We start from the raw sequence: 19,388 nt of genomic DNA, 5'->3' as shown, positions 1-19,388 counted from the left end.
GTGGCTTCATGGAAGACATAGAACTTACATAGTCCTGCGAGGTTGGATTTAGACTTTGTAGTCTGTGTGTTACATGGCAGTTAAGTGTCATCGTTGGGAACTATAGGTGGTAGAGCCCAAACATGATGAAGCCAGGACCAGGAGAAAAATCTGGGGTGTACTGAAGTTGGGAATGTGTTTGGACAAGGGTAGGTAAGCAGATCTGCAGTTGATAAATTCAGAAACAGAGAGAGTAGCTAATTAGAAATCTGACAGCTATCAAGACAATTTCAGATGCCAGATAACAGGATAACAAGCAGTGTGTCAGATATGCTAAGTTAAAAGAACCAGAAACTTTTAACTTAGTTAAAAAGCTGGAAATTCTTACGAATTCAGTATCATAACCCTAATAATACTCAAATAAATTTGAGTTCCTGTTCTGTGCCAAGCACTGAATTAACACAGTACATAAGTTATTTCACCTTATCCTCACAGCAGTCCTATGAGAAGGGGGTACTGTTACTCTTTTTTTTTGTGGATAGGGAAACTAAGGGTCAAAATGATTTAAGTGCTTGCCCCAGTGTGTGCAACTGGTTAATGACACAATCCAGGTCTTCAAAGTTCATGCCCTTAACCATTAGGCTATTGAAAGGCTATTGAACCAACAGTTGGTTAAGTCTGCCTTCAGCTCAGGTCATGATCCCAGATCATGAGTCCCGCATTGGGCTTCCTGCTCAGGGGAAAATCTGCTTCTCCCTCTCCCTCTGCCCCTATGGCTTCACTCATGCTCTGTCTCTTGCTCTCTCAAATAAATAAATAAAATCTTTTAAAAAAAGAAGAAGGAAATTTAGAGTTGACTGACAAAAACTTTTGGGTGTTTTTCTTTTTCTTTCTTTTTTTTTTTAAAGAAAGGGAGAGAAAAGGCAGAGAGGAGCAAAGGAAGAGGAGAGAGAATCTTAAGCAGGCTTCATGCCCAGCCTGGATTCTGATGCAGGGCTCAATCTTATGACCCTAAGATCATGACCTGAGGTGAATCAAAAGTTGGACACTTAACTGACTGAGCCACTTAGGCTCCCCAAAACTTTTTTTTTTTTTTTTTTTTTTAAGATTTTATTCCTTTATTCATGAGAGACAGAGAGAGGCAGAGACACAGGCAGAGGGAGAAGCAGTCTCCATGCAGGGAGCCCGACGCGGGACTCCATCCAGGGACTCCAGAATCAGGCCCCGAGCCGAAGGCAGGCGCTAAACCGCTGATTCCACACACACACACACACACACCCCCCCCCCCGCCCCAGGTGTCCCAAAAACTTTTGGTTTTAAATGTGAAGGTTTTTATTTTTTTCTACTAAGAGCAGAGCCCCACTCCTGGACCTAGGCTTACAGCTTGCATGTGATTGGGTACAGCTACCTGAAATGAAGTCTGTGGATGTAGGAGGAGTAAGAACACATTCCACCTGATAAGGAATAAACAAAGACAAGATGGACAGTGTGTAAATAACCATTCTGAGTAGAACAGAAAAGGGGGAGGTAAGAGTGGAGATGAAGAGATAAGACTAGAAAGCTTGATTTTAGAATTCTGTTGTCTGATTTTGATGCCAGGCTAAGGAGTGCCTAATTTATGATCCTGTAAGCATTAAAATATCAGGGCATTTAAATGCCATATTGGAAGAATATTTTGTTAACTATAATAATATAAAGAATAATTCAGAAAATTGCAAATTTATTAATTAAGTTTATACTCAGGTATTTAAAAAAGTTTTTAAAACAAATGACATTGGGATCCCTGGGTGGCGCAGCGGTTTGGCGCCTGCCTTTGGCCCAGGGCGCGATCCTGGAGACCCGGGATCGAATCCCACATCGGGCTCCTGGTGCATGGAGCCTGCTTCTCTCTCTGCCTGTGTCTCTGCCTCTCTCTCTCTCTGTCTGTGACTTAAATAAATAATAAATAAAATATTAAAAAAAAAAATAAAACAAATGACATTGCTAATCTTCAAGAAATGTGATATTGCTTCAGTTTTGACCAGTTTGTGAGAAGTAGACAAAACTTGGGAACCATTGATTATTACAGTGAAACAAAGTTATGTGTTTTGGACTTTAGATCCTCTTCATTTTTGAACAGTATAGGACGCACTAATTTTCAGGAAAAAAGCTGAAAGAGGACTCCCCACATTTGAGTTAACACATAGCATAGAACTTCCTAAATTTTTTGAAAGCTACTTCTGGCAGCGATTTCTCAGTTTTGATTTTTTTGTTTGTTTGTTTTGATAATTTTTTAAATCATTTTCAGTTACTTTAGAACATGTCCGTCTAGAACAAGACAAGTTATTTTTTTGTTAGTTTGCCTTTCTTTAATGTGGGCTTTTCCCTAACCCCCCTGTACCCCTATTATTTCACACTCTACAGAAGATGAAGCATTAAGACAGTTGTATCTGGATCTGATGCTGTTTTACAGATTCTTTTGGAAAAATAATACCCAATTACTTCCTTGAATTCAAACACAATTCAATCTTGGAGACCTCCAAGATTCTCCAATATTTGAAGCTGTCTTTTTAACAACTACTACTTAGTATTCTAGAAACCAGTTGAGTGGATGACCAACATTCATGCTTTTCACATCTAAATTCATTAAGTTTTCAGATGTCTGAATTGGCTGACAGAAATGTTTTTTTATTTGTTGATAAAGTTTTTCATTTGACTGACTTCTAATGACATTTAGTTTCAGAATTCATGTAATTTATTTTGGCCTTTGGTAGAAGAGTGACAAAATGTACTGTATGGGTACAGGATGAAGAAATAGGATTTAGAATATTTAAGGCAATCTAAATTTACTTATCAAGGTCATTCATTCTTATTTTCTGAGTACTTTTAAGATCCTTAGTTGTTATCTCTGAAGAGTTTGTTTTTCAAAAATTCTTAAGTGTTATTATCATTTTCAACTCTGATTGGAATTTTATGGAAATGTTTTGACATTCTTTGAAGGCAGATGTGTTAATAGTAACTGCTTCTACATATTTTATAACTTGTTTTACTCTTCTGTAGATCTTTTTGGAGAGAGTTGAGCTTCCGTGACACTGTTAAGAAGCAACTGTATAAAAAAAAAAAAAAAAAAAGAAACAACTGTATATCATAGGATTGACATCCTAATGTAGTAGGAGGTAGTTATTTCTCTCCAGCTTCATCTCCCGTAGTGCTTTTATGTTGTTTGTGTTATTGGTTATTGATGAAAGTACTTCCTACTCTATTTCTTACAGGACTTGCTGCTGTCTCTTCATCACAGCTGTGTAAAGGAGCTGATAGACAAATTAAATAGAATTTTATTGATTTACCCCCACCACCACCACCACCATGTATTTTCCTCTGTCTTTAAATTCTCTACAGGGCTTAACTTCTTCTTCTTTATTTTTAAAAAAATTTTATTTATTTATTCATGAGAGACACAGAGAGAGGGAGAGACATAGGCAGAGGGAGAAACAAGCTCCATACAGGGAGCCCAATGTGGGATGGAGTCAGGACCTCGGGATCACGCCCTAAGCTAAAAGGCAAACAGATACTCAACCACTGAGTTGAGTTACTCGGGGGCCCCCTGATTCTTCTTTAACTATTTTTCATTATCTGTTTTGATTTTGATGTTCTAAGGGTGCATGAAGAATAACTGCTGAGCAAGATCAGTATGTGTTTTAAATTATTTTAGAGAATATATTCAGTCAACTCTTAATTATTGTGGGGAAATTGAGTAGATTATAGATTAATTATTTAAAATTTAAAAAAAGACAGATGGAATTATGAAAAAATAAAATGAATACCAGGACAAAAGGAGCAACACATATTGCTATTTGAAGCTGCATATTATTCTCTATATAGGCCTGTTGTACTTATATAATGAAGAACTGTCTTGATCCTTAAGTTTCAGTCTGGTATGTTGTTGTCTACATCACCTTTTAGTGCTTTATCATTGGATAGAGGGGAGGGACTTAAGTCTGATGAGGGAACATGAGATCATGAGCCTGATCAGTAACGCTTTGAGTTTTGAGGTCTAACTTATTTATCCCTAGAAAAACCTGCCTGTTAAGACATTTTATTTTTCTAATGCCAGGATTGGGAGGAAATGGGGGATGGGCTCCTGAGAACCTGGAAATGAAAGTTATTATTTTAAAATGTTAGGATTTAGTGAAAAATACAAAGGTATTTCATGCAGAAGCCATGGGTATAAAAAATTAGGGACTAGGCAGGAGACATTTTAGGGGCTTTCATTAAGGAAATGATTTGCTAAGCAGGAGTGGAGAAGAGAATGATTGTTGCAGGGAGGAGTAGAGACTACCTACCTACATTGCCTGATGTTCTGCTTAATCACTGAGACTAATTTTTTAGACTATTATTTATAGGAGAACTTGGTCAGTGGCTAACTGACGTTACTTAGGTTCTTTGTGATATTAAAAAGGATAAGATTGTAGCCAAGAAACAGACAATGGTAACAGACTATTTTAGCACAATAATAGCATTTGGGGTCATTTCTTCTCTTGTATTTCATATCATAGTTTGTATTTCTAATCTGTTACATTTGCTTTGCTTTTACATTTTGGATGACAGTTGTTGAATGGTAAATATGTTCCTGAATATTGTGTATAAAGAAAGTTTACATTATATCAAATGCAGTGCTGAATTGAAAGTTGAAGCTATCGCTTCTTTTAACAGTCTGGATTTATTTGTTCAGCAATATTTCAGTTTCAGATTAATTAATTAGCTATTAGGTTTTTTCCCCCTATAGGGAAATAATTTCTAAAACTAATCTCAGTCTTTCTTTTTTCTCTTACTGCTTTTATAATGAGATTTCTTAGGAATGCCACTGTCATACTTTGGCAAAGTAATGAGGGCCTGAACTTATGAACAAGGCATTAAGACTAGAAATTGAAAAAAAAAAAAAAAAGACTAGAAATTGAATGAAATGGATGTGAAAGATGTTTTAAAGGAAGAATAATAAGTACAAGTGAAATTTAATAGCTTAAACACAAGCAACTAACGGAGTTATAGTAGTAAAGGCTATTGGTTTTTAAACTTTTATTGTGATAAACCAGGATTATCCTGGTTTTCAAATAAAATCCTACATGGAGCAACATCAGTAGTCAATTAAAAAACAAGGCAAGTGATTTCAAATGGTTTCCTTGACTCGATGAGTTGACAGATGTTACCAAACTTAACATGTCAAGTTTGAAGTGACTGAAGAATTAGCCTTTGTGGAACAACGATAGGCAAGAATATTTTCAAAATGGAATAATACACTTTAAATGGTTGAATTGCATGGTATGTGAATATTATTTTGGTATAATCCAAAGTGGACTTCACTAAGATGTGTTCCAGCTCATGGTGGGAGAAGTATATATAGAGCTGAAAAAGTTTAGTTGGACTGATTTACAAAGCTTGAGAAAATGTAAAGCATTTAAAGCTTTTGGGCTACTCATTGTATTACATGAGCAGTACTTTGTGGAAAGCATTTAAATTTATTATGTGTCCTTGAACCAGTAATGTCAACAGCAATCTTCATTTACTCTAATGGATTTAACCATTATTGCTCTCATGAATTTTTGTCTGATACAGAAGCAAATATCCTGACTTAACCTACTGTATAACAGTTTAATGTTAGATTTGATCACGTTTCATTAGGAGTTTGCGAGTATAGATCTAAGGTTAAATTTTTCTGAATGAGAAAAACTGCTCTCAACCACACTAAAAAATGGCTTTGGAAATTAGCTTTTGCTGAAGACTTGAAAGTGTTTCTTAATTAAACCTAATACTATGAGGGGAAAACGGTGCTTATAGTGAAACTTCTATTGTAAAGTTGTTTTGACAGCTGCTAATGTTGCATCACAAAATGCTGCTTTGTACACTTCCCATGCTGCTACAAGCTACAAGAAGCAAAATCTCCATTCCTACACAGATACAGGGTAGATATGTTTTCCAGCCTCAAACTATGTTTTTGTCAGATCTTAGACCTTGATGTGATGCAAAAGAAATTTCCGTGTTTCACAAACCATTAAGCCATACCTCATCTACCTCATCTTCAGTAGGAAGTAATTAAGCTGCAATGTAATGGCATGCAAAAGGCAGATATCAAGAAAAGAATCTAACAGAATTCTATAAATGCCTTCCAAGTGATGAGTGACTCTTTTAATTAAAATTACATTTTCATGGATTAATGTCAGTATTTTTGTGACAAAACCGTTTTAAAGAATATGTAAAATATTACGGATGAACATTAGCCGATAAACATTTGTCATCAGCTTTGATGGTAGGGAACACTGACTTTGAAACCCAATTCAGTGATAGACTACCTCTTCCCATAAAACATAATTCCAGTCTTCTCATTAGTACATCTGTGTGGTCAAAATTCTATGTTCTATTATTATTATGTTATCATTATCATCATTATTACTCTCATTTAAATGTGGAATCTCATCAGTAAAAATATGAAGGTTTTTTTCTCTTTTGTTATATAAATATATATACAATATCCTTGATTTTTACCTCTTTGCCCACAAAGCTTAATATATTTACTCTCTGGCTCTTTATTGACTAGTTTGCTGACTGCTGTCAAAATTTATTCTTTGAAGTCCTACTATCTCAGTTCTTAGACCTCTGCTTTGTTGATGACCTTGTCGTTCATTCTGTCTCGCTCTTAGTCATATCATAGGCTAGTACCTACAAAACCTTAATCTCTTCATGATTTGAGTTTCTCATTTTCCAGGCACCACCTCCTATCACTTCTGCTGATGCCTTCTGTGCTTAGGTTTCAACAATCTTTTATATCTACTAGGACCTACACTCTGGTGATTCTACCCCTTTTCAGTAGCTTTCCTTTTCCTCATCACCTCTTTCCAGTTTAAATTCTATCTTCATTTATCACAATCACTCTCTTGCTTTACACTCATGCTTTTTGCTCTCTCTCTACAGAGTACTCACTTGGCTAAATCACAGCTTTGGGAAATTTAACTCTTTCCATCTCAGGAATAAAACAGAAAGCTATAGTGAATTAGGGTCACTTTAACTGTTAAGTGGGGTCCTTAATGCCTGCTGAAATAATGTATTTCCTTAGTCCATTCAATCTACCGCTCACCTACATAGAGTCCATGTTGCAGCTCTTGGGCCAGTTCCACCTGCTGCCTGTTAATTGTAATTAAAATTGTATTGGAACATAGTCCTATTCATTTTTTTATGGAATGTCAGTGGCTGTTTTCTCCCTACAAGTAGCAGCGTTGATTAGCTGTGACAGAGATTGGAGGACTCTCAAAACCTAAAATATTTATTATCTGATCTTTTACAGAAAGAGCTTGCCTACCTTACTCCCAAACAATATTCCATACCTTCTTTATTTTCATAAACCTCCCAACATTTCCTCCTACCCTCTCACTTTCAGTTGATTACCTGATTCCTACTTCACCGAGAAAGTAAAAATAATCAAAAGAGAACTTCAGTTAGTTCCTAGTACCTTACGTATTCATCAGTGAGTTGGAAAGTTTCGATCTTTTGGAGGAAGACAGGCTAATAATAGTGATTTATTTCATTTTGCAAAATAGCTGAGAATTTTTCCAGTGTTTTGTATAGATAAACATTTAGATAGTTTAAATTTTCATTACCTTTTTCATCTTAAGGGAAGTATGTTTTCCTGACTTCAGACTTCTTTCAATTATTTTAAACTAAGGTACAATTTACATATAATAAGCTTTACTGTTTTTATCGTATATACTACATATACAAATGTATAAATATATTCATTTGTGTAAGCACTACCACAGTCAAGATACAGAACATGAGGTCCTCAGTTGGTTTAAGTGTCCAACTCTTGATCTCAGCTCAGGTCTTGATCTCGGGGGGTTCAAGCCCTGCATTGGGCTTCATTCACACTGGGCATGCAGCCTACTTAAAAAGGCAGGGTGAGGGACACCTGAGTGGCTCTGTGGTTGAGCATCTGCCTTTGGCTCGGGTCGTGATCCCCGGGTCCTGGGATTGGGTCCCACATCGGGCTCTCTACAGGGAGCCTGCTTCTCCATCTGCCTATGTTATGTCTCTGCCTCTCTGTGTCTCTCATGAATAAATAAAATCTTAAAAAAAAAAAAAAAAGCGGGGTGAGGGAGTGCCTGGTGGCTCAGTAGATTAAAACATCCAACTGTTGATTTCACCTCACGTCATGATCTCAGGATCTTGAGATTGAGCCTGTGTTTGGTTCTTTTTTGGGCATGGAGTCTGCTTAAGATTCTGTTCCTCTCCCTGGGCCCCCTCCCCCAGCTTGTATTCTCAAAAAAAGAAAGAGAAAAAAAGATATAGAACAATTCTGTCACTCCTGCAAATTCCTTGTATCTTTTTCATGTTAAACCCTCATCAATTCCTATCCTTTGCCTCTTTCAGAATATTCTATAAATTAAATCATATGGGAGATAATCTTTGAGTCTGGCTTCTTCCACTTACCATAGTGCATTTGAGTCATCCATTTTGTTGATGCATCAGAATTTCATTATTTTTTACTTCTGAGTACTATTCTATTGTATGGTTATACCACAGTTGGTTCATTCATTCTCCAACTGAGGTATATTTGGGTTGTTTCTAGTTTTGGGTGCTTATGAATGAAGCTTCTATAAATGTTTGCTATAAAAATTTGCCTACAGCTTTTGTGTGAACATGTGTTCACTTCACTTGGGAAACTACCTGGAAGTGGAATTCTGGGTCATATTTTAAGTGTATGTTTAACTTTTTAAGAAACCATTAAATTGTTCTCCCAAGTATTACATCACATTTTGCTTTCTGTAGTAACTTATGAGCCTTCCATTTGATCTGTATCCTTGACAGCACTTAGCATTGTCACATTTCTTTGTTTTAGTCATTCTAAGAGGCATGCACTTGTCTGTCACTGTGGTTTTAATTTGCATTTCATTAAGGACCAAATATGTTGAACATTTTTTCATGTGCTTATTTGCCATCTGTGTGCAAATGTACATAGTTGGGGGAGTGGTTAAAGTGTTTCTTTGATTCTTTCACCCATTAAAAAAATTGGATTGTTTGTTCTTACTGTGAGCTTTGGGTGTTCTTTATGTATTTATTTAATATCAGATATGTGATTTGCAGTTTTTTTTCTCCCATAGACTTGTTTTTTTGAATTGATTGGAAAATTCTTTGTTTTCTTGAAAGACTTCTTGGTATTTTTCAAAATGTTACATTTAATTTTATTTTTATATGCAATATTAACTTCATATTTCTTTTTTATTAACTTCATATTTCTAAGTCTAATATAAGAAAAAAATAAAATGGTAATGAATCTACATTAGTTATTTTCTGAAATATACAGAAATCCAAGCTAAAAATTAGGTAGAAATATTAGGCTTCATTTTTCTGCCTATTAATAAGGAGCATAAGCTTAATATTTTAAAGAATATTATGAATAATTTTCTGTATGCAGCAGATAATATAAGTGTTCTAATGTAGTATCTATTATCTTAAAAACTAATTAAACTGTATTTATTTCATATCAGTCAATCTTTAGTACCAGACTGAAGCACTAAAAGAATTTAGTTTACATCACATGGAAAATAAATTACCTTGGAAAATATTTTTAACATGTAACTTATTTGTGTTTATTCTCATTTTATAGAAGTAATTAGTGAGATTCATGCTTTGTTTGCAGCAATTAAAATGCTTTTACCACATTATATGTTAAATAAATGGCACAATCTCAGCAAAGATCCTCATTCACAGTGAATAATCTAAAAGTCTATAATGAAATTCATAGAGACTTGGTACTATTAAAACAGATTATGTAAAATTTTAGAAATATTATTGTAAAAGTATTGTAGTTGCTACTAAGTTTTAAAGTAGTAAGACCGTTTGCTTGTCACTGACCATATTTTAAAAGTTGACAGGAAATGGAGAAGAGAAGAAAGCATTTGTTTTGAAAAGCCAGAATCTTGGTCTTGCTATAAAATAACCCAGCCTCAAGCTGGCCTAATCCATTTGGGGATTTAGGTTATCAGCCCCTACATTAAGTGCTCAGAAGAAAGGGTGAACCCTCTTTAAAAGACATTGACATCATCCAGAGCCTCTATAGTTTTTCATACATAGTGTTTTGCGTTCAGTGCATACCAAATGATAGCACAGAATCACAGAAAGGTAAGAGGAAAAATAGAAACCATAAAAATTTCTTGGGTGGCTGAAATAATAGTTATTTGAGAAGGACTTTAAATTTTATTTATTTATTTATTTTAAAGATCTTATTTATTTATTCATGAGAGACACAGGGTGGGGGGGGCAGAGACACAGGCAGAGAGGGAGAAAGAAGCAGGCTCCATGCAGGGAGCCCAACGTGGGACTCAGTCCTGGGTCTCCAGAATCAGGCCCCAGGCTGAAGGTGGCACTGAACCATTGAGCCACCTGGGCTGCCTCAGGACTTTAAATTTTAAACTATGACTAATATGTTTAAGAAAATGGTAGAAAAGGCATAGAAAATAGGCAAAAAAGATGGGGATTTTTTTACCAGAGAATTGCAATCCATAAAAAAAGAAAATGAAAATTCTGGAACTGAAAAAAATAATTGATATACAGACTATATATAACATAGGCTTAATGGAAGAATAGAGTCAATGAAAGAGAAGGTTAGTGAAATAGAAGATACCACTAGAAAATATCACAGAGGGGAAAAAAAACACGACTATAACCTTTTTCAGCTGGGATATAGATAGCACTACTCATGATAGAAAAATAGACAAATTGGGCTACATTAGTGTTAAGACTTTCTTTTCATTAAAGGCTACATTAAGAAAGTGAAAACTGGGACACCTGGTGGCTCAGTTGTTGAGTGTCTGCCTTTGGCTCAGGGCGTGATCCTGGCGTCCCAGTATCAAGTCCCACATCAGGCTACCCGCATGAAGCCTATTTCTCCCTCTGCCTGTGTCTCTCCCCCTCCCCCTCTGTCTCTCATGAATAAATACAAAAAAAGTGAAAACTAAGCTTAACATGTACAGAATTCCTATTAATCTATTATGGAAAAGATAAGCTAATATTAAGAGTGGGAGAACTCTTGAGCAGTCACTTAACACACCAAAAAAGGATATCCAGATGATTAGTAAACATACGAAAGGGTACTCAGTTTCATTAGCCATAAGAAAGATTATTAAGATTACAATCTGATATCACTTGAACCACCCTAGATTGGCTAAAATGAAAAATACACACTGTTCAAAGTACTTAAAAGGATGTGGATCATTTAGAACTCTTATATACTGCTGGCAGGTATGTAGATTGGGACATCCACTATAGTCAACTGTATCTGCCAAGGCTGCAAATACACAAACCCTAGACATTGTCGTTTTCACTCCTAGTTTTATGCTTATATGGTGTACATATATATACCAAGAGGCAAGTACAAGAACCTTAAAGCAGCATTACTATTAATAGCCCAAAATTGAAAACAACACAGATTTCCATCAAGAATTGAATCAATAAATCCAAGTACACTCCTATGACAGAATCCAGAATCCAGAACATGGTGTTCTGGATAAATCTTAAAAGCATAACGTTGAGTATAGGAAGCCAGACTCCAAAGAATACATATTGCATGACTCCAATCACTTGAAGTTCATAAACAAGGCAAAATGAGTTATGTACTAGAAATCAGGATAGTGATTACTGATGGATAGGGAATAGAAGGGCTCTGTACTCATAATATTCTGTTACTTGGGTGGGATGCTGTTTATATAGGTATGTTCTCTTTGAGAAAATTCATTGAACTGCATTTATGTATTTGTATACTTTTGTGTGGATATATTACAGCTCAATAAATCTCTTTTCAGAATATGATAATGGTATCTTCTGAGTGCTTTTTTGCACCCTTTAAGATTTCCGTAATAGTTTATTAAACGACAAAACTAATCTCTGGTGTTAGTGGTTATCTTTGAGAGATTGTGACCAGGTGAGGCTTCATATGGTGCTTAGAAGATGTTAGTAATGTTCTATTTCTTAATTATGGGTGCTAGTTAAAGGAGTCAGTGGACTTTGTGAAAATTCAGTGAGCTGTGATTATGATTTCTTTAATGTCTCTGTGGCTGTTATACTCCAATAAAAAGTTTGCTTGCTTAAAGTAAGAAAAGAAGAAAGAAAGAAATAATGGGAAGAGTTAGATAAAATTGACTGGAGTGTTGGTAATTATATTAAAGCTGAGTGATGGGCACATGAGTATATTCTTTTCTACTTTTTGTATATGTTTGAAAATATTCCTAATAATAATTAACATAAACTATAGGGACAGGATACAGATAATCAGTTGCCTGGAGAAGGGGGAATGGAGTGACAAGGGCGAGAGGAAGGGATTATACAGAGTAACAGGAAACTTTGTGGTTTTAGATGAATTCATTGTGTTGATTGTGGTGGTATATTCCTTTGTAAAAACTTACCAACTACCAGATAGTGTGGGAAAAAAACAAGAAGACCTAGATCCCAACCATTCCACTCCTTTTGTTTTCCTATCATTTCCAGACACTGACAGACACTTAGTACTTGCTAAATGAACTGATGAAAGCCTGGGATGCAACTTACTATATTATTGATCCACAGTTTGAGATTGCTCTGAGAGAAACCATGAGGTAGATGCATTTGTTGCTGATGGGCTTTTTTGGAGATGAAAGAATGCCATCAGGATTTGTTCCTGGGCCTGATTTATTAATACCATGACTTTGGGCAAAAGTTTCCTAGCCTGGCAAATGGGGACAGTGTACTTAATTGACAAGACTAGAGTTGATTTAAGTGTAAGAGTGCCCAGCAAGTGCTTGGCACGTAGTAGGTGACTCAGTAAAATGTTAAGAATGAAGACATAAATAAGACAGGTATTCTAGGTTAGAATGCATATTTCCTATGTATTTTTAAGATGACACTTTAAAAAATAGAGTACTTGAGGGAGACTACTTCATGCTGTGTTCCTAGAACTGTAGCGTTTGTTTTTTGTCTTTATTTAATTGATAGCTGAAATCAGAAAAGATAACTACCTGAAATTTCACTAATTTTGAGTCGCACTATCTGGGTTTTTTGCCTAAAAGTTCTGTTATGCTCCTTGTCCACATTAGAGCACCTATATCATATTTCTTAAATGTATATGAAATAAAAATGTAGGTTGTAGTTAATGTAAAAAGGCAAATTAGGAAAAAAAATTTAATGATAAAAATATGTTTTTGAGAGAGTGGCTCTTCATCATTTGATACCCTAGTTAATTTCTTTTAAAGAAAAGAAAGCTGATGTGCATTTGTCCAGTCTTATATGAAGTTAATGCCATAAATAAGAAAGAAAATAAGCTGATGATGGGTTTCTTTCTTTTTATGGAACGCAGCATATGGGATTTGATATAGAGTCAGTTGATTTGGTAACGTCTTTATGTGCTTAATGTAATCTCCATTGTTGATCTTTTATTCTAGAACACTTATTTTCAATAAGTAGCTGGATAATGGTGGTTTATAAGTTCAAAATCCGACTACAATGTTTATAAGTCAAGGTAGTGCTTACTTGGCTCACTATTGTTTAAAATCTATTTTACATTTTTAGATTCCTTTTTTTTTTAAGATTTATTAATTTTAGAGAGAAATCACAAACAGGAAGGGCAGAGGCAGAGGGAGAGAGAATCTCAAGTAGACTCCACGCTGAGTACAGGGGCTCATACAGGCTCCATCCCAGGACCCTGAGATCATGACCTGATCAGAAACCAAGAGTCGGATGCTTAACTGACTGTGCTACCAAGGCGCCCCATATTTTGGATTCTGACTTAGATTTCCTTTTGGTATCAAAGTCAGGAATAAGATAGAGAACACATTATCAATCACTATTACTTTTTATTATAATGTTTGAGAAAAACAGGTAGCAAAAGTATGCAAAAGAAAAACATTTGAGGCAAAAAAAACTATTTTTGCAACCAATATTATTTTATACTTGAAAAACCCATGAGAATCAACTGAAAAATTATTGCCAACTAATAAATTCAGTAAAATAGAAAACCATATATTTGTATACACCCACAGTAGAAGATGTAACAGAAAAAAAGTACCTTGTTTATATATCACAAGAAATGTAGAAAATCCCCCCAAAATGTAGAAAACCCCATATGAAGAAATCATTAAAACACTGTTGAGGACACGAAACAAAATTTGGTTAAATGGGAGGAGGGCATACTCCTCCACCCACCCACCCCGTTTTTTTTGATGAGAAAAGTCAACATCCTAAAGGATACAATTCTTTTTATAAGTTAACATAAACATTTCAGGCAGCTGTCCCTTCCCTCCACCCCAAATACTAGACAAGATAATTATGAAATAATACAGAAAGTGGATAAACAAAAACAAGAACAATGAGGGAGATAAGCCCTACCAGATGATAAAGAGTATTATAAAGTCATAACATTTTCATTCTAGCATATGAATAGTCAGACCAATGGAACATAATAGAGTAGAAGGTCTAGAAAGACACCTGTGGAACTAGTATACGATTTTGATAAAGAAGCCATCACAAGGGCAGCCCTGGTGGCTCAGTGGTTTAGCGCCGCCTTCAGCCCAGGGCGTGATCCTGGAGACCTGGGATTGAGTCCCACGTTGGGCTCCCTGCATGGAGCCTGCTTCTCCCTTTGCCTGTGTCTATTTAAAAAAAAAAAAAGTGATCACACAAAGTAGAACTTCTCAGTAAATGGCGTTGGGAAAACTAGTCAGTCATATGAACTTAAGGATGAACCCGGAATACATCAGATTTAATGTAAAAGATGAAACTGCAAATGTGTCTTGAGAATATGGGTAGATTCTCTACACCCATGCTAACATTTCTGATTATCTGTTTTTAACTATCCTATTGAGTGTGAAGTGGTATCTCATGGTGGTCTTCATTTGCATTTCTTGAGTCTTCATTAGTAATGATGTTGAGCATCTTTTCATGTACTTATTGGATATTTGCCTGTCTTCTGAGAAGTGTCTGTTCAGATCCATTGCCTATTAGATTATTTGTCTTTTTTGTAAGTGTTCATTTCATATACTGGATGCACTTCCCTTATGAGATATATAATTGGCAAGTAATTTACCCCATTACCTGGGTTATCTTTTCACTTTAAAAACAAGACAACATAACATGGAAGTTTATCATTTCAATCATGTTTAAGGATAGAATTTAGTAACATGAAGTACATTTACAATATTGTATGACCAAAAAATCCTTCTAACCATTAAACAGTATAAATTTCCTTTCCTCCCTCTCCTAGTCCCTGGTAACCTCTATTCTACTTATGTGAATTTGCCTACTCCAGGTACCTCATCTAAGTGGAATCATTCAATATTTGTCCTTTTTGTGCCTGGCTTCTTTCACTTAGCGTAATTTCTTCACAGTTCATCCATGTTGTAGCATGTATCATAATTTCATTTCTTTTTATGACTTGAATAATATATCATTGTGTGTATATATCGCATTTTATTTATGCATTCATAATGCTTGCTGGTGGACAGTGAGTTGTTTGCATCTTTAGGCTGTTATGAATCCTGCTTCTGTGAGCATCTGGGCACAAGGGTCTGTTTGAGTGAGTCTCTGTTTTCATTTCTTTTGGGTATATATATAGGGGTAGAATTGTTGGGTCCTATGATAATTCTGTGTTTAACATTTTGAGGTGCTGCTAGACTATTTCCCACAGCAGCTGCCTATTTTCCCTTTTATTTTCTTGATAGTGTTTTTTTAAGAACAACCATTTTTAATTTTTATGAAATATATTGTAATTTTTGTTTGGTTGATTGGACTGTTGGTGTCATGTTTAAGAAATCATTGCTTAATCCAGGGTTAAGATATTTCTATGTTTTCTTCTAAACGTTTTATAGTTTTAGTTCTCATAGGTCTATGATCCACTTTGAGTTAAGTTTTGTATATGATGTGAGGTAGGGGTACAACTCTGTTCTTTTGGATGTGGGCATCAAATTGGCCCAGCATCATTGTTGAAAAGAGTATTTTTCCTCCGTTGAAGTGTATTGGCACCTGTGTTGGAAATCAATTGGCCATAAATGTAAAGGTTTATTTCTGGGCTCTCAGTTTGGTTCTTTGATTTATATGTCTGTCCTTACCCAATTACCACACTATCTAACTTATTACTGTAGCTTTGTATTAGGTTTTGAAATTAGGAAGTATGAGTCTTCTTACTTAATTTTTCAAGATTGTTTTCAAGATTGTTTTTTTTTTTTTTTTTAATTTTTATTTATTTATGATAGTCACAGAGAGAGAGAGAGAGAGAGAGAGGCAGAGACACAGGCAGAGGGAGAAGCAGGCTCCATGCACCAGGAGCCCGATGTGGGATTCGATCCCGGATCTCCAGGATCGCGCCCTGGGCCAAAGGCAGGCGCCAAACCGCTGCGCCACCCAGGGATCCCGTTTTCAAGATTGTTATTGGCTATTTTGTATCCCTTGCATTACAAATGAATTTTAGGCAGGTTATCAATTTCTGCTTTGAAATCTATAGATCTACTTGGAGATTATTAACCATCTTAAACAATATTAAATCTAGTCCATGAATATTATGCAGAATTAATTGAATTCTAATCAGTTCACTAATTTTCTCCTCTATCATTTTTCACTTTTGGGAAATGACTTTAACTTCTGACCTTGATAAGCTCTATCATCTACATTCTTTATTTCAAAGAAATATGGAAATATGCTTTATTTTTTTTCCAAAATATAACCTGTACTTTCTTTCGCTTTTCATCTTAGACCTTCTGAGATCTTGTTCTTTTGGTTATTAACCATAATATTTCAGTTTAATTTTAGTATTTCATTTCTCTTTTTCACTGGCTCCTTCCTTTCTGCCTTCAGATAAATCAATGTCCCCAGCCTTATCAATACTTGCTCTTGATTGGATTGCCTCCTAATTGTTACTTCTCATCTCCTTTTCTTCATTTTTTTCACTTCCCAACTTTCTTAATACGTGGTCTTCTTTCCCAGCTTCCATTACTTCGTTAGTTATTCACTTATTAACCCTTTGGCCAAGTGCCTTAACTTTTCTGGAATTTAGTATTTTTTTGTGAAATAAGTGAATTGGTCTCAATTAGTTGTGTTAAGCTCTAAATCTAGCCTCTGAATCCTTGGAGTGCTTATTTAAAACCCAGTATACAGAAGTGGAATTATTATGTCCTGAAATCTGAGTGCATGCTTAAAGTCATTTGCCACACCAGCGTCACCCTTTGCGATCTTTGTGGGGACCCAGTTCGAAAACCACCACAAGTTTCTTTCAACCCTACAATTTGGTAACTTGATAGCAATTATAAAAGTTTTTGTTTGTTTGTTTGTTTGTTTGTTTGTTTTTTTAACAGAAGTTGCATTCTTGAAAATTTTCAAATAATTGTCACCAATTGAATTCTCTTCTTAGGTACCGTTTCTCCTGGACATTTTATAGTAACTAAATTCTCAGTTTCTTGTTATTTTCCTCTACATTTTCTTTCTTTGGCTTTAATCACAGATAGTCTCTTTAAAAGTGCTATTCACTTTAAATTCTAACACTTGGAAGAAACTTTTCCAAATCATACCAGCTCAGTAACATTTTTCCTAGTAATCACTGTAATAATAATTTATGCCATTCATTTGGCATTTAAAAATTGCACAAAGTATTTTGAGCTATGTAGAGACAATTTAGACTCAAATTCTGACCAAAAGAAACGTGATCTAGTAGAATAGAGATGTACAAAATAATTATAGGGATGACATTTATGAGTGCTATAGTAGAGGCACAGGTGAAGTTCTGTGGAGATTTAGAAAAAATAAAGATACCTTTTCCCTGGAAGAATAGGGCAAAGGCTCCCAGAGGATATGGGTTGATACTTGAAGGAAATGTGGCACCTGAACAGAGAGGTGGATTTTTTTTTATTTTATTTTGTTTTTAAGATTTAATGTATTTTTAATTTTAGAGAGAGAGAGTAGTACATAGGGCGCAGGGAATGGTGGGCAGAGGGAGAGGAGAGAGAGAATCTCAAGCAGACTCTACATTGAGTGTAGAGCCTGTCCTGGGTTCCATCACGACCCTGAGATCATGACCTGAGCCAAAATGAGGAGTTGGACACTCAACTGATTAAGCCACCCAGGCGACCCTAGGTGGGCATTCTTGACTGAAGAAGCAGCATGAATCCACAGCAGAGGTAGAATAGCTCAAGATGATAGGTATTTTGATGTGGCTGGAGGAAAAGTTTTAAGAGTAGTGAGATACAATGTTGTAAAGGTAAACTGGAGCTGGACATAGTTTTGTTAATTGTCTCTTTATAATGTGTATATCTTGTTTTCCCAAATTACATTATAAGCTCTTTGAAGCCAAGTAATGAATCTTACACTTTCAATCTCCTATAGCAAGGTTATGGGTAGAGGGGAAGTATTCAGTGAGATTTTGTTGAATGTATGAAACAATAGCTTCCCAAAAAAGTGTTATTCAAGATAACTTACTGTCACACCTTTCTGTTTACTGTGGTTTTATCAGTAAAAACTACTTTAGATCTCCATAGTTATGGTTCCTTACAGCTAATAAGACCTTATGAAATGTTTAAAAATAAAATGGAGGAGGTGAGGCAGGAGTTGTGTGTCTGATTAGCAGTACTGTTTGATTCATTCCCCAAAAGGACATGAGAAATGCTGGTTTGAGTTAAGAAAAAGGATGAGTATAAACAAACCTTTTGAAACTTAGTCTCTAATTTGAGTTCTTTTTATGTTTTAATAAATTAGATTTTTAAGAATATTTCCTAGGATTCAGATTTCATTTAACCACAAATATTTGTTGAAAAGAAATGAAGAATTGAAAAGGTGTACTCAAGAATTGTGTTGGACTATATATGGGTAACATTTTCTTTTTTCAAAAAAAATTCTAAAATATTATTTTATATGATTGAATAAAAAAGATTAAAAGTGTCAGCTACTCTACTGAAACGGTGTTCACATTGCTATAATTCCTGGTACTGCTGCTCTCCATGGAAAGAGTATGTTATGTACACATACAATAGAAAGGTAGGGAAGTTGAGTATGCCTGCTTTCAGACTTTTCTTTCCAGTGGCACGTGCCAGTCTTTTATTTTTGTAAAGCAAAATATTTTTTACAAGTTAAATTGAAAGATGTATTTAATATAGGAAGAATTTTTTCACTTGAAAAGAGGAGAGTATGACAGTTTTAAAGAGCTATTCTTTAGAGATTCTTGTGGTAAAGTAATTCATTATTTTACAATATTTGTTTTGTTTTAAACTTTCTATATCATGTACTAGGTGAAAAACCATTTCGCTGTGATGAATGTGGTATGAGATTCATACAAAAATATCACATGGAAAGGCATAAGAGAACTCATAGTGGAGAAAAACCTTACCAGTGTGAATACTGTTTACAGGTAAGGAGTGATTTGAAATGTTTGGTTT

At 35.2% G+C, this 19,388-nt stretch overlaps 1 protein-coding gene across 3 annotated transcripts in view; it reads left to right on the top strand.

The window, feature by feature from the left end:
• Nucleotides 1–19,388, top strand: part of ZNF148 (zinc finger protein 148) — a 119,676-nt gene that overhangs the window by 93,183 nt on the left and 7,105 nt on the right. For all 3 annotated transcript variants that reach the window (XM_038583070.1, XM_038583068.1, XM_038583069.1), the window contains one exon: nt 19,242–19,360. In XM_038583070.1, coding sequence (XP_038438998.1) covers nt 19,242–19,360 — 119 coding nt within the window. The remainder of the gene's footprint in view (nt 1–19,241; nt 19,361–19,388) is intronic.

This window comes from Canis lupus, chromosome 33, assembly GCF_011100685.1.
Source record: "Canis lupus familiaris isolate Mischka breed German Shepherd chromosome 33, alternate assembly UU_Cfam_GSD_1.0, whole genome shotgun sequence".
Classification (NCBI taxonomy): Eukaryota; Metazoa; Chordata; class Mammalia; order Carnivora; family Canidae; genus Canis; species Canis lupus.
The sequence above is the reverse complement of the archived record's forward strand: the minus strand, read 5'-3'. Positions and strand labels throughout refer to the sequence as shown.